Genomic DNA, 23,024 nt, shown 5'->3' on the forward strand with positions numbered 1-23,024 from the left:
AATACATTTAAGGTAGGCTATATTAAGCTATAGTGTGTGGTTGGTTAGGAAACGCATTTTCGACTTAGGGATATTTTCAATTTGCGGTGGGGTTTTCTGGACATAGTCCCATTGTAAGTTGAAGAACATCCATAATATTCCACGCAATAGTCTACCATCCTGCTTCTCTCCAAAGCCATGATCAGAGTCACTAACCTCAGCCTGTGTCCTTGCCCATCATCTCTCACCAACCCCAGCCTGTGTCCTTGCCCATCATCTGTCCAGGCATCTGGGGTAGCTCCATAATTACTGCAGTTCCAACGGCTTCATGATATTAAGAGTAACACTTACTGAACTTTCAGTTCTAAGCCGGAGCCTCCTCTAAGAACTTCACATGCATTAACTTATCAGATTCTCACCTTGACCTCATGAAACAGCTTATCATCACACCTTTTCTAAAGATAAAAAAAAAAACTAAAGCACTGAGAGGTTAAATAACTTGCCCAAGATGACACAGCCAATAAGTATCAGGGCTGGGTTTTGAACTCTGTCTTCACCTCTGGACAAGGGTTTTGGCTGCACCATGTGGCTCAGTGGTCCTCTAGACCGAAGCCCACCTAGATGGCCCCACATATCACAAGGGATATGTGCACAAAATAGAGACCCCCACCCTGCACATGCGGCTCATTCTGCAAGATAATTTTGGAGAGAAATCTTAGCTATTACTTTTTGTTTTATGTTAACAAATGAATCATTCTGAATGTGGGAGGTAAAGACTCAGTTCCTTTCTTGCTTCCAAATAAGAGAGTGAAAAATATTGTCCGTAGCATGTTTGAGGAGAAAGAGAGAATATTTACTAAGAAATGCAGGAAAAGAATTAAAACTGGATTGTCACTGAAAAATCATAAATGGTAGCTCAGATTTGTCTGATATAAATTTTTTTCTGTGGTATGGATCACCCAATGTATTGTGGACATACAGACTGTCACAGAAATGACCATAAATCCTTCCTTCCAAACAGAGAGAAATAAATGGCACCTTGGGAACTGCACTGTTTGAACTTTTTTTTTTTTTTTTTTTTTTTTGAGGTGGAGTTTCCCTCTTGTTGCCCAGGCTGGAGTGCAGTGGTGTGATCTTGGCTCACTGCAACCTCCACCTCCCGGGTTCAAGCAATTCACCTGTCTCAGTCTCCCAAGTGGCTGGGATGACAGGCACGTGCCACCATGCCTGGCTTATTTTTTATATTTTAGTAGAGACGGGGTTTCCCCATGTTGGCCAAGATGGTCTCCATCTCCTGACCTCGTGATCCGCCCGCCTCAGCCTCCCGAAGAGCTGGGATTACAGGCATGAGCCACCGCGCCCGGCCTGTTTGAGCTTATTCATGCAAGCTTTAGCATACTTGACTGAGATCTTTACTAACAGCTCCAAGCCTCTGGGGTTTTCGGTGACAGGTGCAGAACATTGACCAAGATGGGCAGGGGCTGCAGGGGGAAGAAAAATAGAAAATCCTTCACCCTACAGAAAAGCAAGAGTTGGTTGATAGTTTCAGTTTTATCCTTGAGCCACACTGCATATAATTTTTCTGCACATGAGAACATCTGGCTCAGATCATCGTGTCTTGAAAAGAAGAGCAAGCTACACATTTTCAACAATAGAGCTGATTGAATTATAGTGTAGTGCATCCACAGGAAAGAGGCTCGGAGCCATGGAAGTGGCTTTGGAAGAATGCTCAGTAATAGAAAGGAAAGCATTTTACAATTGCTATGGTCTGTGTGGACCCACCTTCTCCTCATGTCTTTATCTCTATTTCCCACCCATTTCTGAAGGCATTCAGTTTGGCTTCCACCCTCAACACTCCTGCACTGATAACCAGGGAGGGTATCTGTGCAGTTAAAGCCAAAGGTCATTTTTTTCATTTTCATCTTGAGAACATTCAGTATCCTCATCGTGTTTGTTTCATTTATTCATTCATTCACTCATTCATTCATTCATTTACATTTTCTTTTGGACTTTGGGGATGATGCATTAAATGTTAAAAAAGATCTTGGCCAGGCGCAGGCAAGATCACACCTATAATCCCAGCATTCTGGGAGGCCAAGGCCGGCAGATCACCTGAGGTCAGGAGTTTGAGACCAGCCTGGCCAACATAGTGAAACCCCATCTCTACTAAAAATACAAAAATTAACCAGTCATGATGCCACACATCTGTAGTCCCAGCTACTCAGGAGGTTGAGGCAGGAGAATCACTTGAACCTGGGAGGCAGAGGTTGCAGTGAGCTGATATCGCCCCACTGCACTCCAGCCTGGGCGATGGAGGGAGACTCCGTCTCAAAAAAAGAAGAAAAAAAAAAAGAAAGATATTAAGAGATAACAGCATACAGTTATTCATAGAGGTACGTATTATTTCTTCTTAGGATTACGAATAAAGTGTGTTCGCTTCTTTACATTGACAATACAAAGATTCTAAGGCATGTGGAACATGCTAGGACACTCAACTTTGTTACTCAAGCACTTAGTCTTGTTCCTTACAACTTTTAAAGCTCACAACATGATTTTTAGGTTTATCAAACAATGTTATGAATGTTTCTACATTTCTTGGTTTCTCATTATTGAATTATATATTGCTGGAAGTTTAACAATTTCTCTTGAATTCCAACAGGAAGCATTTGCTAGGTAGGCATTTGGTACCTGATGGGTAATCTTTCATGATGGATAAATCTGCCACATCAATCTCTCTTGACTTTGAAAATTAAAATCGGGGTGCTTTGGGAATTTCTGCTCTCTTTATTGGCTGTACTGTCCTGTGAACAGCCGTCTTTTCTAAATGGTATAATAACTTTGCATTTCAGCACTGTCTCATTGTGAGTCTTTTTGAAAGCCTTTAAAATGATGTTGTGTGATCCAAATTTAAATTAAGAGTTAAGCAGTGTGTTCTACCACCAATGCAAATAACTCAGCTGAATGACAATTGGATTCTGCTTCACTCATTTGCACATAAATGGTTGAGGAAAAGTACGTCGTAGGTGACCCCCGTTGGTGGCTGCCAAATTTCATAGTCTACTGTGTGAACCGTCATGATTTCAGAAGCACTAAAATATAGAAACATACATTGTTGGCCGGGCGCAGTGACCGTGCCTGTAATCCCAACACTTTGAGAGGCTGAGGTGGGCAGATCACGTAAGACCAGGAGTTTGAGGCTAGCCTGGCCAACATGGTGAAACCCCATCTCTACCAAAAATACAATTACCCAGGTGTGGGGGTGCATGCCTGTAATCCGAGCTACTTGGGAGGCTGAGGCATGAGAATCGCTTGAATGCTGGAAGCAAGGGTTACAGTCAGCTGGGATCACACCACTGCACTCCAGCCTGGGTGACAGAGCCACCCTGTCTCAAAAAAGAAAAAAAAAAAAAAAAAGTATGTTCTTGAATATAAGAAACACGTTGCCACTATTTCTCCTTTTGGTTTCAGCAATTTTTTAAAATGTTCTGCAGCAATTTATGGATTTATTTTGCAATTAGAAACAACTCACAAAACGACTACCAGTTCTAGCGTAGGCTGTGGTAGTTTGAGCCTTTCAGAGAGTGCAGGAAGTGGTAGTTTCAGCTCTCCAGTGGCTGTATCCTGCCTTCTAAGCAATGCCTGGAATTTGTGCTCTGCCTAGGGCTGAAGCCCAAACCTCAATGGACATGCCTGGTTTTCATTACTCCAGTAATAGGCAAGTTCATGACTTCATTGCTTGGAATCTTTAGCAAATATCCCCTCTGTGCTCCTGGAAGTTAAAAAGCATTTGACACCAATATTTTAATGCTAAGTAAAAGAGTTTTACTAATCGCCCAGGAAAATCTTCCTTGCACTAGAAAACGTTCATCCTCCAGTTGATGTTAAATGTTCTCTCCACAAAAATAATAACTGAGGTAAAGCATTTGTTAATTAGCTAAAACTAAGCATTCAACAATGTATACATACTTCAAAACATCCTCTGTTTCACATGATAAATACATATAACTGGATCTGTTGGCTTAAAAAAATAAGTTTTTTAAAAAGTAAAAAATAAATTGTCTTCCTTGCTGAAGCAAAATGAAAAATTGAGTCTAAAATATTTTAAGTTCCCCCGTTTCCTCCTTCTTCATTTTCAAGTTGGAGTTGGAAGGAGAGAAAAGATTAATTTTTCTAAATCATTGCTCAAAATCTTGTGATTACCAGAAAAGTTCCACTTCAGCCTGTTTATTAAGCAAGACATCTAGACCCAGGCATCTGTTTGCATCTCCTTTTTAACCGAGATAAAGGTAGGTCTCAAGGCCATGGCCAGATATGGACCTTGGCTTAACATTAACTGTTCTAGAGGGGAAACGTCATCATGTCTATGAAGACATAACCCAGTTTTAGAAGTTTCTAGAAGCAGTGATGTGACAAACACCCCCCTCCTTTGAGATGAGAACGTGGCTCTATGAAAGCAGGTTTCTGTTTGACTCTCGCTGATGTGTCTGTGTCTTCCCTTGTTTTTTCTTTTCTTTTCTTTCTGTTTTTGTTTTGTTTTGTTTCGTTTTTTTGAGATAGAGTCTCACTCTGTCATCCAGGCTGGAGTGCAGTGGTGCAATCTTGGTTCACTACAACCTCCACCTCCTGGGTTTAAGCAATTCTCCTGCTTCAGCCTCCCGAGTAGCTGGGATTACAGGCACCTGCCACCATGCCCAGCTAACTTTTGTATTTTTAGTAGAGACGGAGTTTTGCCATGTTGGCCAGGCTGGTCTTGAACTCCTGACCTCACGTGATCTGCCCACCTGGGCCTCCCAAAGTGCTGAGATTACAGGCCTGAGCCACTGTGCCTGGGCTTCCCCTGCTTTTTCTTTGTGTGGATTTGAATACATGTCAGATGTGCTGTGTGGGTCTAAGTGAATGTTCCACCTGTGTTTTTCCTTCACACAGTCCCAGGCCCTGATATGTTGTCTATATGACTTACTTTCTGGAGCAGACAGGAACAGTGTAATGAAAGAGATCAGACTTGGGTTTATCCCATCCAGCAACGGATGTCCTGTGTGATCTTGGGCATGTCATTCGAACTCCTGACCACAAGCTCCTCATCTAAGAAAGTAGTGATATTATCTACTCCCACAAGGTTTCTATGAGATTTAGACCAGATAATATACCAGCAGTACACAGGAGAGGTAATATTTTTTTTCCTTTGCATAGTCTTTTCCTGCAACTGCTTTTCATTCTGCTCTTCTTCCTTCTTCCCCTTCTCTGTTTTTTGTTCATTTGTTTTGTTTTGTTTTTTTAACCCAGGTCGAGTCAATTTCAAAGGCTGGTTCTGCTTCTTTTTTACTCCAGCTTTTCATTTTGAAAAGTTTCAAACCTTACACCAGTGTGGTGGTTCATGCCTATAATCCCAGCACTTTGGGAGGCCAAGGCAGGTGGATCGCTTGAGGCCAAGAGTTCAAGACCATCTTGGGCAACACAGCAAGATCTTGTCTTTATACGAAAAAAAAATGTTTTTTGAGAGAGAGAGTCTCCCTCTGTGGCCCAGGCTAGAGTGCAATGCCACAATCGCAGCTCAATGCAACCTCCACCTCCCGGGTTCAAGCTATTCTCCTGCCTCAGCCTCCCAAGCAGCTGGGATTACAGATGCCTGCCACCATGCCTGGCTAATTTTTGTATTTTTAGTAGAGACAGCATTTCACCATGTTGGTCAGGCTGGTCTCAAACTAAAAATTTTTTAAATTAGCTGGGCACTGTGGTGTGCACCTGTAGTCCCAGCTACTTGGGAGGCTGAAGCAGGAGGATCACTTCAAATCAGAGTTCAAGGCTGCAGTGAGCTAAGATTGCACCACTGCACTCCAGTCTGTGTGACAGAGCAAGACCCTGTCTCAAAAAAAAAAAAAAAAAGGAGAGAAAAAGAGAGAGAGAGAGAAAGAAAACAGAAAAGAAAGGAAAAGAGAAAGTTTTAAAACTTAAAAAAAATAAGAATCATGTAAGGGACATGCATGTACCCTTCATCAAGATTCACTCATTGTTTACATTCTGCCACATTCCTACTTTATTTTTTTCACCATTTATCTCTTAAGAAAAAGACATTCTGTCTTTGTTGCACAATACAATGATCACGTTCAGTAAATGTACATGATTTAATACTATATTCTGATATATAGTCCATATTCAACTTTTCCAATTACCCAAAAATGTCCACTTTTCTTTTTTTATTTTTATTTATTTATTCTTTTTGAGATGGGGTCTTGCTCTGTTGCCCAGGCGGGAGTGCAATGGCACAATCTCAGCTCACTGCAACCTCCGCCTCCCAGGTTCAAGCGATTCTTCTGCCTCAGCCTCCCAAGTAGCTGGGATTATAGGCATGTGCCAGCATGCCTGGCTAATTTTTGTATTTTTAGTAGAGATGGGGTTTCACCATATTGGCCAGGCTGGTCTCGAACTCCTGACCTCAGCTGATCCACCCGCCTCAGCCTCCCAAAGTGCTGGGATTACAGGTGTGAGCCACCGCGCCCAGCCCTACTTTTCTTAAGAGTCCAGACCAGTTACTTTGTTCATTTTGCAGGATATTCCTCAGTTTGGATTTAGCTGATCTATTCCTCTTGATTGTGGTAGCAGTATCGCGGAGGTGAGGCTGTGTCCTCAGGGCATCGCATCAGTGGAGCACATGATGTCTCATTGTCGCATTATTGATCATTTTAAGTTTGATCATTTGGTTAAAGTCATGTCCACCAGATTTTCTCAATTAAAAGTATTTCTTTGATAAGTGTTAAGTAATAGTTTTCTTTTTTTTTTTTTTTTTTTTTTTTTTTTGAGACGGAGTCTTTGCTCTGTCGCCCAGGCTGGAGTGCAGTGGCACGAACTCGGCTCACTGCAAGCTCCGCCTCCCAGGTTTACGCCATTCTCCTGCCTCAGCCTCCCGAGTAGCTGGGACTACAGGCGCCCGCCACCTCGCCTGGCTAGTTTCTTGTATTTTTTAGTAGAGACGGGATTTCACCTGGTTAGCCAGGATGGTCTCGATCTCCTGACCTCGTGATCCGCCCGTCTCGGCCTCCCAAAGTGCTGGGATTACAGGCTTGAGCCACCGCGCCCGGCCAATAGTTTTCATATAGTTTTAGTTCTGAGTCTTGTCGTGCATTCTGAGGTCATATTCTCATTTTTTCACCTACCCCGGAGTTTGACTTTGCAGAGTGGAATGATACTTCAAGTGAATACCATGTTCTCCAACCATCTTTCACCTAATGGTCTATTCATTCATTGCTTATTCTTGCCACCCACCACGGTGGTTGTAGAATTGTGTCTTTTAAAAAAAAAAATTCTATCATTGTCTCTTCTACGGCTCTCCCTTAAGCTGTTAACCTACTCGGCAAATACTTTTGAAGATTTTTCATGACCAAGGTAGGCACTATGCTTAGCAACACACACAAAGGCGAATAAGATGGCCTCGACCCCTGCCCCTGTGGAGCTTGAGTGAATATAGCATGTTTCTAATTTTTTTGAGTCAAGGTTTCACTCTGTCACCTGGACTTGAATGCAGTGTTAGATCACAGCTCACTGCAACCTAAAACTCCTAGGTTCAAGTGATCCTCCCACCTCAGCCTCCCAAGTAGCTAGGTGCATGCCACCTCATCCAGCTAACTTTTAAAAATTTTTTGTAGAGACTGTATCATGCTGTGTCGCCCAGGCTAGTAGTTTTTTAAATGTATCCATTTACTTAACAAATATTCACTCAGAGTCTATCATGTATTTATATTGTTCTATTTACTGAGAATCCAACAGTGAACAAAAACAGATCCCTGCCCTCACGGGGCTTACATTCTAGTTGATGAGCAGGAAGAGAGTATAATTAGAGAAAGCCTAGGTGGTAGAAAAAGTTGATTTTGAAATAGGTCAGAGCTCAGTAATGAGGAGACATTAAAGCAAAGACCTAAAGGCAGTGAGAGAGCAGCTGTTTGGGTAAATGGGGAACAGGTGTTCCAGGCAGAGAGAAAAGCATGAGCAAATGCACGCTCACAGGGTTCGAGTTACAGCTGGGAGGCTTGTGTGAGCAGAACACAGAGATAAAATCCAATGGGCCAGTGATTGTGGGGGCGGGAGGGTGGAGGCAGTTGAGAAGGTAGCTGAATGTGTGAGTTAGAAAGAGGCATTTGAGGCCAGGTGTGGTGGCTCATGCCTGTAATCCCAGCACTCTGGGAGGCCAAGGCAGGTGGATCACTTGAGGTCAGGAGTTCAAGACCAGCCTGACCAACATGGTGAAACCCCGTCAGTACTAAAAATACAAAAATTAGCTGGACATGGTGGCGCATGCCTGTAATCCAACTACTTGGGAGGCTGAGGCAGGAGAATCACTTGAACCTGGGAGGCGGAGGTTGCAGTGAGCCAAGATCACTCCATTGCACTCCAGCCTGGGCAACAGAGTGAGACTCCGTCTCAAAAAAAAAAAGAAAGAAAGAAAAGAAAAAGAAAGAGGCGCTTGGGTTGGAGAGGTGCTTTGGGGGTTGGCAGCATATGTATGGTATTTAAAGCCCTAAGAGCACCTAGGGAGTGAGTGTAGACCAAGGCCGAAGAGAAAGAGGTCAGGAAGGATGAGGAGGAACCCACGGAGAAGCCTGGAAGGAGAAGCTGATGAGGTAGATAGGGATGGAACCAGAATCTCTGGGGCCTGAATCTTACACAATTTTGGGAGGCTCCCTTTTAAAAAGAAGGGATTGTTTTAACCTTGGGATGGGAGATGAGGTTTCCCTTTAAAAAATACAAAATAATCAACGAAAAATTAAGGACAAGAGGGAATATTTATTTAGAGCCAGAAAGGAAATCACAATGAATTACCACTTTTTATATAACAAACCTGCACATGTATACCTACCCCTGAACCTAAAATAATTTTTTAAGTAAAATAAAGAAAAATATTTAAAATCATGGCTAGGGTAGGAGACAGCGATAATTTATAAAGCGTATTTGTTATTAATCACTAGAGATCACTGAACCCAAAAAGACTTTACTGTGATACTTTACTGTGAAAAAATAGTTTTCACTGCCTAAAATGAAACTCTTTATTTTCCAGTATTATTAAAATACGCAGACATTTGAAAAAAACACTCAAAATAAAAATTGACAAATAACTATAAACATCTAAAAAGCAACATTGCAATCTTTATGATGATTAAATAACTTGCTGATGTGTTTTTCCTATACTTTTGGTTGCATATTCTTTTATCTTCTCTTCCTATAGGGCATACAATTTTCTGTAGGTGATAGATGATTTGGTGTTTCCTCCAGCAAGACTGTTCAAACTTAATTTTTAGGACTGAGAGTTGAGAAGAAGTTGACTTCCGTTTGACAGCTCTAGATGGTAATGCCCCCTCTGTAACTTCCTCTGTGGTTTCTAACTCTGGCGGTGCTTCTTGCCAGGCAACAAGGCCTCAGAGAAGTGCAGCTTTTGTTCTTACTAACATGGCACCCCATGGCATCCAATGGCCAGGCGACAACTGGACTGCTTGGCCAGGACCACAGAACCATCAGTTCCCACCACCCTTCCAACTCCTGGGCTGGGACTGGGGGTGACATAATGTAGCCAGGAAGCTTGGATCAAGGCAACCCCGGGGCAAGGAGCGGAGCAGCGTTTCCTTCAGACCTTCTTCTTGGGATGGGACATGAGATCTAATGTCCATGAAATGCATCATGGGAGGGCTTTTGCTGGACTCCAAGTAAAGTGGAGATAGTGCTGGCAGTCACCTGGCCCCACTCCAAGACCTAGAAACTCCTACCCAGGTGACCTCCCAGCAAGAGAACAGTGTTGTGTGCTGCTGCTGGGGTGCCAGAGGAGACATGCGGCATCAGAAGGGTCCTGCAAGTGAGATGCCCCGAAATGTAAGCTTCTTTATTGGCTTCAAGGTACACTGGCCTCTGTGAGGAGGAAAACCAGGAAAGAAAACTGTCAGGAAAGGCAAGTGAAGAAAATATTTCCAGGAGGGAGTGATCAATAATATTAAAGGCTGTATAAGATGTGGACTGTGAACTAACCATTGGATTTCACAACAGAGAGATCATTGGTAATCTCTTTTTTCAAAATAACTTTAATACTGGAATGCTTGAGCTTCTTTTTTTTTTTTTTTTTTTTTTTTTTGGTAAACGTGGGATTTCACCATGTTGCCCAGGCTGGTCTTGAACTCCTGGGCTCAAGTGATCTGCCTACCCTGACCTCCCAAAGTGCTGGGATCACAGGCATGAGCCACCGCACCCCACAGGTTGTTGGTAATCTTGACACACAGTTTGGTGACATAGTGCAAGCAAAAGTCCAGTTGGGGTAGATTCATGAGAAAATAGAGACAAGTAGGGGAGAGTGAATAGATCCCACTATTCACAGGACTTTTGTTTCTAAAAAGAAATGTTCGTGATTTTTATTTATTAACAAACGTGATAAATACAATATTTTCTATTTGTGTCTCTTCAAATACTAAATGGCATTGTCCCTCTGGTTTTAGGTGACAGTGGGTCCTATGTACGAAAGCAGTTCCCCATTCCTTATATAGACCCTCAAAGTAGAAAAAAAAAAGGGGGAACTTAAAATAATCTACAGACTTGGCACTCTTTCCAACCCATGGGCATCCAAGTGAAACTAGTCTACAACTTGTCTCCCAGAGCTGGACGCCAGCCGGACAGATGGAAGTGGGGATGCTGGGTTCATATGTGCTGACCTCTGTTGCCCTATGGCAAGTGTTCTTGCACTTGAGTGCTGGGAAACCTTTTTGGGTCTTATTCAGTTCTCTCACTTTTTTTCTAACTGAAGCTTGACTTCGCAGCCTGCCTCCACCTTGTCCCACCCACTTATTTCCAAATTGCTTCGATTTTATGCAAAACATAAATTTTTCACTGACTTTATGCTTTGCATAAAATCACAGCAATTTGGAAACAAGCATATTTTAAAATCGTATCTTTTATTTTTTGTTTTTATTTTTTAATTTTAGAGACAGGGTCTCACTTTGTCACTCAGGCTAAAGTGCAGTGGTGCCATCATAGCTCACTGTAGCCGTGAGCTCTTGGGCTCAAGGGATTCTCCCACCTCAGCCTCCTGAGTAGCTGAGACCACAGGTGCACACCACTATGCCTGGCTAATTATTTTTAGCACAGGGGATAGAGATTGGGTCTTGCTATGTTGTCCAGGCTGGTCTTGAACTCCTGGCCTCAAGTGATCCTCCCACTTCTGCCTCCCAAAGTGCTGGAATTTCAGGTGTGACCCACTGCACCTGGCCTAAATCATATTTTTAAAGATGACTCTCATTACGTGTGAGTGTGTGTGTGTGTGTGTGTGTATGAGTGTGGGTGTGTGTGTGTGTCTTTACTGCAAAATTCTAAGACTTTTCAAAGCACTCTCTTAGTATTTTTTTAAATCACCGAAATAAATCATGTCATTTAATGATTACTTTATTTAAAATGTTATTTACAGGTAACTTTTGCCATGGCAATATTGCTTACAAAAGAACCCTGTTGTCTTGGTTGTTCCTTCTATGTGACCCTAGATATGCATATACACATGTCCATATGAATTTTGTTTGTGATTCACTGCATATTAGTCTGAATTGATCATATGACCACAGTCATTGTCCTTTTGATTTAATAAATACTTGCTAGCCTATTAAGATTTTCACTGATCTCAGGGGTACCGTGCAAAGTCGGTTAAGTTGGCCCAAGAGATTTCTTCATCTTAGTTCTCTGCTGAGTGAATTATTTGATATAATTTGTAACTTTAGAGATGCTTCTGTTTCCTGTTTTATGCCACACAGAAGCCTCGGCTTCCCCTTCCTCCTCCTCCAAACATTGCAAGAACCTTTAACCATATGCTGTGTTATTCTGTGAACCACTTCCTCTTGATAAAACGCTTTCATTGCATTTTGAAAAAATACAACACTGAAGGAATCAGGTAAAATTCAATATTCTAAGTTATTTTCAATCACACTGTACACAGGTGATTTCACAGTTTCCACCAGCATTTGCGAGCATCTGAATTCTGCAGTGCATATTTCATCCTAAGTGCAATCCCATTCATAAGCTTTTTAAAATTTTTTCCTCCTCTTTTGTATCTGTAGTTGTAATATGTTGACTGATTTATTTCCTAGAAAAAAAATTGCCAGATGGTATTTAATTTAAAAATAATAAAAATATTAAAGTAAATTGATACTTGGAGAGCCTCAGATTTTTTAAACTTATTTCTCATCAATTCCAGTTCTATTTCAGTTTTGGCAATCTAGTAATAAACTCAAAACACTGTAGGGTAAAAAAACAGCAGTCCCTGTAACTCCAGCACTTTGGGAGGCTGAGGCGAGTGGATCGCCTGAGGTCATGAGTTGGAAACCAGCCTGGCCAACATGGTGAAACCCCTTCTCAAGTGAAAAAAAAAAAATTAGCTGGGCATGGTGACGGGTGCCTGTAATCCCAGCCACTTGGGAGGCTGAGGCAGGAGAAACGCTTGAACTGGGAGGTGGAGGTTGCAGTGAGCTGAGATCACACCATTGCACTCCAGCCTGAGCAACAAGAGCAAAACTCCATCTCAAAGAAAAAAAAAAAAGCAGTCAATACTAGGATACAAACATTTTTTCTTTAACTATCTTTAACATAGAAAGATATACAGTATGCAGATAAATTCATTGAAGAGAAGAAATATAGCTGAGGAAAACCCACACAGAAAAATCTTCCAGAAATTTGTTTAAGCCTCCAACCATGTCTGGGATCAATAAATATTTGGTGACTGACTTACGCTGTGTAAACTCGATTGAGTTACTAATCTCTGGATGCCTCAGTTTTCTCATCTAAGAGGAACCTAAAAGTGTTTTCATTTCACCTAGGGTATGAGGATGGATTTAATCAGTCAATGCACATAATGCACCAGGACAATCCCTGGCACGAAGTGAGAACACCTAATAGTTATCCGCTGTTATTTTTATTGTTATCAGGCAGGTAAAGAGCAAGGGGAGATTTCTGTCTCTCTCACCCCCAGGCATGCGCAGAAACAATTGAATGAGGAGTTTTATTCTTGGTAGACAGACAGGTAGCAATTTCTCTGGTGAAATACTGAAGACTAATTCTAACCTTCCTGAACTTCACTGACTGTGACTCATTTTAATAATCGGAAAGTCATTTTTATACCTCCTCTGTTGTTTCATTTTTTTGTATTATTTATTTTGAGCCAGGGTCTCGCTCTGTTGCCCAGGCTGGAATGCAATAGTACAATCATGAGTCACTGCAGCCTTTAACTTCTGGGCTCAAAGGATCTTCCTGCCTCTGCCTCATGAAGAGCTGGGACTACAAGCGCATGCCACTATGACTGGCTATTTTTTTTATTTTTTGTAGAGATAAGGTCTTGCTTGCAAATATTCTATTTGGTCTTTTCATTCTCAGTGCTCTGAAATTTTCATTCTGTTATTGGTATTAGTATTTTAATCCAAGTAAAGACTAAGCGTAACTAAAAATACAGCTGAAAAGGTGAAATTTGCAACCATTCAAATTAGCTTAGACAACCGGTGAGTTTGTAACATCTTAATATGATGCCATAAGAAAGCAGAGTTTTGACAGATAAGCTCCTTATAAAAATGTAAATAATATGTGTTTCTTCGTTGTATTGACACTTGCTGCCACTGAAAACAACTCTGTAAACCCAAAACTTGATAATTACAAGAAGAAAAAAATCTTAACAACTTTTTTATTTCACGTAGAAGTTGTTAGGACCACTTGTTTGTTTTGTTTTGTTGTGAGGTGGAGTCTTGCTCTGTCACCCAGGCTGGAGTGCAGCACGACCTCGGCTCACTGCTACCGCCACCTCCTGTGTTCAAGCGATTCTTGTGCCTCAGACTCCCAAGTAGCTTACAGGCACGCACCACCACGCCCAGCTAATTTTTTGGTATTTTTAGTAGAGACAGGTTTCACCATGCTGGCCAGGCTGGTCTCAAACTCCCGACCTCAAGTGATCCACCTGCCTCAGTCTCACAAAGTGCTGGGATTAGAGGCATGAGCCACTGCGCCCAGCCTTGTTTTGAACTTATATGAAAAATAGTGTTTTTTTGTTTTCTGTTTTATTAAAAAATTCCTATTATAAACAATTTTATTATTACATATTTAATTTAATATATAAAATGGTATGCTTTTATGAATAAATCTTTTAGTTTTAAGAGCATCAAATAATCCCTTAATTTAGTATCATTCTGCTCAAAATTCAGTTCCTAGCACGAAATTATAACGTATTATTGTTATAACAAAGGAGTACTTAAGCATGTTTATGTGTTCACTTTCGTTCTTACCGATCAGCAAATTTAAAATAAACACATGAAATTAGTTATAGGACATGAATTAAGAAATAATTAAGATAGAAAACATAACGTGTTTTTATTTACTAAATAATGATTAGCCTATTACTTGAAATGTTAACTGGCTTTAGATTGAATTAGAAAAGAAGAAAAGTCATTGATATTGTCACTCAAGTTGCCTCAAGTTGCATGGTAGTTATCAGAATTTTTCTTAAAGCAACTACAATTTTTGGTTTGAAAACGGATTCAGGCCTAAATAGATGCGAGCCCCAGTGAAACTTCTGTTTACCAACACAACATATCTGTGTAAGTATCAGTATTTACTCACTTGGAAATAGCATTGGAAAAAGAGAAAGTATTATAGTGAATGAGGTTCCACAAACCTGTACCTATAGCACCAGCTTAGAAACAGACTGTTTAATTGCTCTGATAGTTCTTGGAAACATGTTATTTGGCAACCTCTAAGGACTGCCCGGCCCTGGAATGTGACATTTCTGAGTGTGTCACACCAGGAGCCATGTAGAACGTGTAGCCAGTCAAGTGAGAGAGAACGTTCTATGAGGCTTGAGATCTGGACTCTAGCCCAGTTCTCATTAGTCTGGGAAGTTACTTAACCTCTCTGGGTTTCCAACGAAGCATTTCTGAACACAAACATCAACAAGATCTGATTCTTACTTAATAATGACTCCCAGTTTTCTAAGAGATTCTAACACCATAACAAAAAAGGGTGTGATTCAGTGTGGCAAATGCTGATTGCAAATTTATGCCAAGTATTGTTGGCTATTTTGTTTAAATGTTGCAACAAGCCTATGAATTCGGCATTATTGTTTTCCTTATTTTACAGACAAGGAAACTGAAGTCCAGGGAGATTAAATACCGTGTCCAATTGGTTGTTAAGGTCAGGATTTACTGACATGTTTACCAAATGCAATAGACAGCAAATCTCTGCTGGAAATGAAGATACCATTGAAGTGTTAGCATGACAGCTGGATTTTAAATGATCATAGGATTTTATGAAGGCGATATGGACAGAGGAGAATGTTATTTAAAGGGAATAGCATATACAAAGACAAAAGAGTTCTGAAAAGCCTGTTCAGAAAACATCAAGGGTCCTGAGGCCAGGCCTGGTGGCTCACGCCCGTCATCCCAGCATTCTGGGAGGCGGAGGTGCGAGGATCACTTGAGCCCAGGAGTTTGAGACCTGCCTGGGCAACATAGCGAGACCCTGTCTCTGCTAAAAATAAAATAAAATAATGTAAAAATGTATAAATGAATTAAAAAATAAAAGGCCCCGACTGGGGCAAATTAGGAAGGACTTTGAAAGACACGCTGAGTGCCTGAACGCTTTCCACTTCATCATAAGCAGCCAGGGAAGGCTTTTAAACAGGAGCGTGGCATGTTCACATTTGTATTTGCAATTTGCAGCAGTGGTGGTGGTGAACATTTCTAGGGAGTCCAGAAGGCTGGAGGCTGGGTGATCTGGTGAGGTATCAACTGTGACTTGATAGAGAGAATGAAGGCAAGGAGAAGCCTTCTACACGAAAAGCCAACAGATTCCCTGACCTACTAGATGGAAAAATGGGAGGAGTAAGGGACTTTGCTGAGGGTTCTAAGTCAGACTGATATGTGACTAATGGCCTTTTACCAAGTGAGGGCGCATAGGAAGAGAATGCATGAGGGGGAGTAACGAGTTGGAGCTGCTTAGAGGGAAATGCCTGGGGGATGTTGAATTGGCTGTTTTTAGGCAAGCTACTCTGACCGATGCAATAAGGGCCGCCCTCATCCAGGTCCAAAATTCCAGATTCCATGGCTGGAATTGCTGATCTTCACGGCATCCCAAACTCATGCAAACTGAGTTAAATGTGTGAGATTAACTTTGCCGTCGATATAAACATATGTCCTGTAAAACACATGCATCACAGTACTCAGGATAAATGTTTAAAAGACATATTTTTGAAATGTATCCAGGTGGAAAAGAGAAACAATTTAAGGATAAAAAAAACTAAAGCCTAGAAATATTAAGCATTAGGGAAAATTTCCTTGTCGTTTAAGGAAACTAAGGGAAAGTTTTAGCCTGGACGAGTGGCTTCAACCACTTCACCCCACGTCTATCCAATAATAACAATAATGATCACAATCTAGCTGATTTTTGTAGTATTTCCATTTATTTTTCATCAACAACTTGTGGTTCTTCCCAAGACATAAAATGAACTCAGAAGTGACATACTCACAAAAAGATTCTAACTCCACCCAGTCACGATGTCAGCACGGCTTGTTTGCAATGCATTGCTTCACTGTGATAACTCCACCCCAGCTCTTTCTGGCTGCTAACCCAAATAACACTTTTAGCTCTCAGGGCTGGGTGTTTTTTTTTTTTTTTCCTCTCTCTTTTTTAATCTTTATTTTGACCTTTGGAAGACACCACACGTACCTATAGGCACAGCCCTGTTTTCTTACGCTTGTGTGTGTGTACACTGTACACGTGTATAACTCTTGTTTGTCCATTCCAAAAATAAAGTTTTCTTGCAGAGAGGTCAATTATGTCATATGACTGCATTTACAGATTAATAATTTTTGTTACAAACCGCCCTTAAGTCACATGTCTTTTTATTTTCACCGTGCGTGCAACTGTGATCCATTCACTAGCAAGTTTACTTACGACTGTAGGTTTCAGCACAATTTTGACTCAATAACAGACTCTGGGGGAGAGGAATGAAAGGGCAGGGGAAAGGGCAGGGGGAAAGATTTTCAGCAGACGAATGCAGGGAGAGGTCACGAGAATACGCTGTTGTTTTGAGTTATTTCCATCTTAGGTGGATGATTCACTGTGGCACGTCATTAACCTGTTGTGTAGCAGTGGTGTGCACAGCCTGAGAAACAAGGCCTTTGGGTTAAATGGGTTTTTCTGACTCATTGATGTCACATTTCAAGACTTTATTTTAGTGCTTTTCCAAATTTAAGGGTTCAGGAGAATGAATCAATGGCAATATTCTTGTTACTCAAATTATCTTTGGTTCCTATAAGCTTATTGTAATGCTGGTTGGCAGTTTTGAGGTCAGCAAACAAATCTATATTTATTCTTATAAAATGGATTACTCTCATAAAAAAATCTGAAATGTGTTAACACCAATAATTACTCTTAACTTTTTCTGTTAATAGTAATTTGTCTGAAGGATTCCTTTATTTTCTCACATTATTGTACTCAGGAAGAAATTCACGTGAGCAGTTCTGGAATTTTATTATTTATTCCAAGAATTTCCCCTTATTAAAATAATAACTTAAAAACCCATGACAAGATTTGTAATACCATATTAGTTGTTTTGGGAGACAGTTTGTGAAACCATGGAGATAATGTCTACTTAAATACTTTCTGCCATTTTGTAGGATTTTTTTTTTTTTTTTTTTTTTGAGAGAGTCTCACTGTGTCACCCAGGCTGGACTTTGGTGGCACCATCATAGCTCACTGCAGCCTCGACCTCCTGGGCTCAAGCCATCATCCCGTCTCAGCCTCCTGAGTAGCTGGGACTACAGGCACGTGCCCCCACACCTGGCTCATTTTTTAATTTTTTTGCAGAGAAGTCTCTCTATGTTGCCCAGGCTGGTTTCAAACTCCTGGCCTCAAGCACTCCTCTCCCTTCGGCCTTCCAAAGTGCTGGGATAACAGGCGTGAGTCACCATGCCCAGCCTTGTGGGACATTTAAAGAAAGGAGGATATGATTCAGATACTTTGTAAGCAACTGTGTGGGGATAAAACCCCATGGAAAAGATTCCTCATGCTGACTCCCCTCCTGAAACAGGGGCAGGGCCACCTGCAGCCATCTTCCTCTCTTCTAGCTGCCATAAACACTTTTTTAATCCCAACAATACACACAAAATAGGCCAGGTATCTTCTATCATCCTTTACTGCTGCTGTGTTTGATTCCTGTCTGACTTGCCCTGCATGCATAGACCTAGACCTTCGTTTTCTTTCTCACCTGTTGCTTCTATACCTGGGTGCTCACCTGTCTGCTTTGTGTGGACTGACCCGCAGCATTCACTGAGTGGCTTCCTCGAATTCAAACACACACCTCCTTGTCCCACGTGTATGTACACCTGATTCTTTGGGATGCATTTGCTACTAGGAAATGTGCTAGTTCGATGGAATCTAGACCTCTCTTAACTAAAGACCTCTTCTTGTCCCCTCCCAGTGACTCCTGGCCAACACAGTTTTACAACTTCCTGTGCTCCTGCAAGACACCTCCTACACTGGATGCCAGATAGGGCACTAGAGAAAATTAATGCATCTCATAGCAATTCAAGCATCCGTCCTCCAAAATAAAACATGCAAAACTTAAACCTCGAAGTGAGCGTGGAATACCTTCAGTGACCCGCAGCTCAGGGTAGCTTTTGTGTTTCTCACGAGGGAGAGACTAGAAGGAGGGCAAAAGAAAAGCCACTGCAGGGGGCAGAAAATTCAGATGAAAAATGTTTTCAGTCCTGTTCAACGAGGGTGATAAGGTTATGTAGGAGAAGAAAATAATTTTTTTCTTCTTAAAATAGGGAGAGGGGGAAATATACGATGGAAAAATTAAGCAAGAAGATTTCATTATGTCAGATTTCCTAAGTGATAAACCCAAGATAATTGTTGAAGATAATTTGGGAAGATTAAGTGCTAGCTTTGCAGGGTGGATATTTGGAGGATATGCACTGATTCACCCAAAATGATTTTACAGCCTCATCTGTTCTGATTGCTCAGCGTCAATGCTATCCTGGGTGCTAAATGTTGCTAATAGCAACTCTGTTGCTCTTGCAACAGAGTTAGTGCCAGATAAATATTACTGTTATCATCATCATCATCATTTACATCACTTCACTTTTAAGAATTGTGATATCTTAAAAATCATTTGGCCGGGTGTGGTGGCTCACGCCTGTAATCCCAACACTTTGGGAGGCCTGGGTGGGTGGATCACTTGAGGTCAGGAGTTTAAGAACAGCCTGGCCAACATCATGAAACCCCATCTCTACTAAAAACACAAAAATTAGCCAGGCATGGTGGCGGGTGCCTGTAATACTAGCTACTCAGGAGGCTGAGGCAGGAGAATTTCTTGAACCCAGGAGGCAGAGGTTGCAGCGAGCTGAGATCAAGCCATTGCACTCCAGCCTGGGAGACAGAGTGAGACTCTGTCTCAAAAATAAAAGGAGGAGGAGGAGGAGGAGGAAGAGAAGGAGGAGAAGGAGAAGGGGAAAGAGGTCATTTGAGTCATTTTTAAGAAAGCAAAGTTAGTGTGACAAAGTTTGTTTCATAGACATATTTAATAAAGAGACTAAGACACCCTGATAACTAAAGCTATTAAAAATAAAAATATGCGACTGCTAAAGTATTAAAGTCACTTAAAGGGTGAACTACAAGTTTGCAAGATAGTGTATTCAAGGAAAGGTAGATTTGCCTCGACTTGGCCTATTTCAGCCAAGTAGTTTATTTTAAATACACACACGAAGGGATAATAGTATTATGGTTATGATTTAGAAAGTATCTTTATCGGCCAGGCATGGTGGCTGACACCTGTAATCCCAGCATTTTGGGAGACTGAGGCAGGCGGATCACCTGAGGTCAGGAGTTTCAGAACACCCTGGCCAACATGACGAAACCCCGTCTCTACTAAAAATACAAAAATTAGCCAGGTGTGGTGGGACATGCCTGTAATTCCAGCTACTCAGGAGGCTGAGGCACGAGAATTGCTTTAACCTGGGAGGTGGAAGTTGCAGTGGCGTGAGATGGCACCACTGCACTTCAGGTTGGGCGACAAGAGCAAAACTCCATCTCAAAAAAAAAAAAAAAGAAAAGAAAAAAGAAATAAAGTATCTTTAGCTTTTAGTACTGCATGTTGAAATATTTGTGGAAAAATAATATTTGCTTTAAAATATCTGTTGTAGGAAGATATAAATGGAAAAAGATCAGTCCAGTTGAAAATTATTAAAGCTGGACAATGTGTACATGAAAATCATTATTCTCTCTGCTTTTGTATATATTTTTAATTTCCAAATTAAAAGAATGACATAAATATGCATGCATGTACATATTCAAGTAAATATTGTGATTTGGCTTAAATATTACATACTGATTCTCTAAACCCACCAGACTTCTAAGTATGAGCTATAATTGGCATTAATCTTACAGTGTTTTAGAGCATTTTGAAATGTCCTTAGAGGCTGAGCAAGGTGGCTCAATCCTGTAATCCCAGCACTTTGGGAGGTCGAGGCGAGTAGATCACCCTCAGGTGAGGTCAGGAGTTGGAGACCAGCCTGGCCAACATGATGAAACCCCGTCTCTACTAAAAATACAATAATTAACCAGGCGTGGTGGCAGGTGCCTGTCATCCCAGCTACTCAGGAGGCTGAGGAAGGAGAATTGCTTTAACCTGAGAGATGGAGGCTGGTGTGAGCTGAGATCGTGCCACCACACTCCAACCTGTGTGACAGAGCAAGACTCCGTCTAAAAAAAAAAAAAAAGAAAAGAAAAGAAAAAAGAAATGCCCTTAGAAATGGTCTGCAACAAATTCCTCATGTTACAGATGAAACAATTGATTACCTTTGCCAAACTACATACTGCTAGTTAGTGGCCAAAGGACTAGTAATGTCTCCTAACTTCCCAATTTAGCCTTGCCAAAAATGTCAGGAAACAGAGCAGCCAGTTGCGACTCACAGTGCATCCCACCCTATTTTGTCGCAAACTTTTCCGCTTCTTGGGCAATTGCTTCATTTGGTTTAGGCAAAGAAAGTTGAAAATGTAAAAACATGTTTTCTTTCTATCTCTTTTCACTTGACAGGGCGGCCATTTAAGTTCTAAGTGTTTGTCCACTAGTACTTCTAAATAAATGTACTAAAAACTATTATTTCAGAAATATCTTTTGAAAGCAGGAAATTGTTGGGTAAATATGCTTAATCACTCCTCACATCATTTTCATGTAAGTTTTTTTTTTTTTTTTTTTTTTTTTTTGAGACAGAGTCTCGCTCTGTCCCCCAGGCTAGAGTGCAGTGGTGCGATCTCAGCTCACTGCAACCTTTGCCTCCTGGGTTCAAGCAATTCTCCTGCCTCAGCCTCCTGAGTAGCTGGGACTACAGGCGCCCGCCACCACACCCAGGTAATTTTTGTATTTTTAGTACAGATGAGGTTTCACCATATTGGCCAGGCTGGTCTCGAACTCCTGACCTCGGGTGATCTGCCTGTCTCGGCCTCCCCTAGTGCTGGGATTACAGGCATGAGGCACTGTGCCCAGCCTGTTTCTTTGGCCCCATGAAGACTAGTTTAGGCTGGAAAATTTCAATGGTGGTTCTGAGGCGTTTCCCAAGGTTTGGCACAATCTTGGGTCAAGCAGATTGGATAGAAGCTAGGCATGAAATTTCAGGCTAACATGAGCCTTCCTCTCAGTATAGTCCTCTCCCTACTTAGCTGCCCATGGATGGGTCTCTTGAGGGAAAGAGAGGGATGCAAAGAGTATCCTAGGATCAGGCTTTTATGAGACTGCTAATATCTCAGTTTCTTCCTTTTTCAGATGGGTGAGTCAAGTGAAGACATAGACCAAATGTTCAGCACTTTGCTGGGAGAGATGGATCTTCTGACTCAGGTAAACTTCCCTTTTTAACTGGCAAATTAGAAAACAAAAATAGAGTTGCAGAATTTCATTATAACATGACAAGGGAGCTGTCTTTTTTAAAACCCTGAAGATTGGCAACATTATATAGTTCTGACATAATTGTGACAATGACGGATTTTTAAAAAGTTTGTCCCTGACTATACTCTTTTGAGATCAGTTAGTTTAATACATTGATCAGACATACATCAAACTTGTAGTATCCAAATATTTACCAATAGAGAAATTTACCCCCAAGTTTACTACCCTACAACCACCAGCACTGAGCCATTTGCTTATGGTTACCTTTATATAAACTCACTAAGAAAATATTATCTTTGTTTGATTTTGGGGTGTTTTTGAGACAGAGTCTCACTCTGTTGCTTAGGCTGGAGGCCAGTGGCACAATCATGGTTCACTGGAGCTTCAACCTCGTGGGCTCAAGTGATCCTCTGGCCTCAGCCTCCCAAGTAGCGGGGACTACAGGTGCACGCCACCACACCCACCTAATTTTTTTTTTCTTTTGTAGAGATGAGATCTCACTGTGTTGCCCAGGCTGGATATCATCTTTAGTAAAGACTTTTTACCAACCCTTGAGGAAATGCTATATTTTAAATAACTAAGTGGGAGTTTTGGTGGCCTCGTGATTAGACTGTAAGAACTTAGTACCCTCAAAGGAATGTGAAAACCACTCAGCCATAGACAGAAAAAAAGCCCCTGGCATCAAGATCGGATTGACTCAGAGGTCACTGAGCCCCACTGTCGGCGCCAATACAGCCAGGCAGCTGCTAACCCAGGGGCCACTAAGCCAGGTTACAGTCAGGTGCTAACCCAGGGGCCACTAAGCCAGGTTACAGTCAGGTGGGCTTTAGAGCATCTCAGAGTGTGCTTGTAAATGAGCCTTTGACTAAGAAGGTAACCAGCTCATCATTTTTCTGCATAAAATGTCAAAAGAAGAATAAGCCAGTATTCCTAAATAAGATAGGGGTCTTCTAAAGCTTTCTAAAAAAAAAAAAAAAAAAAAAAAAAAAAAATGAATAGTCTGTGTTTTGAAAGACTATTTATTTTAGGAAAAATAAACCAATTCTAGACTGGGCGCAGTGGCTCACACCTGTATTCCCAGCAGTTTGGGAGGTCGAGGTGGGCAGATCACAGG

The 23,024-nt window shown here is 41.4% G+C and overlaps 1 protein-coding gene across 3 annotated transcripts in view; it reads left to right on the plus strand.

Annotated features, from left to right (window-relative positions):
* APBB1IP (amyloid beta A4 precursor protein-binding family B member 1-interacting protein) overlaps window positions 1-23,024 on the plus strand; it is a 175,869-nt gene that overhangs the window by 33,054 nt on the left and 119,791 nt on the right. For all 3 annotated transcript variants that reach the window (XM_073018807.1, XM_073018808.1, XM_037983402.2), the window contains exon 3: window positions 21,791-21,862. In XM_073018807.1, the coding sequence (XP_072874908.1) occupies window positions 21,791-21,862 (72 nt within the window). The remainder of the gene's footprint in view (window positions 1-21,790; window positions 21,863-23,024) is intronic.

Source organism: Chlorocebus sabaeus, chromosome 9 (genome assembly GCF_047675955.1).
Source record: "Chlorocebus sabaeus isolate Y175 chromosome 9, mChlSab1.0.hap1, whole genome shotgun sequence".
NCBI classification, from domain to species: Eukaryota; Metazoa; Chordata; class Mammalia; order Primates; family Cercopithecidae; genus Chlorocebus; species Chlorocebus sabaeus.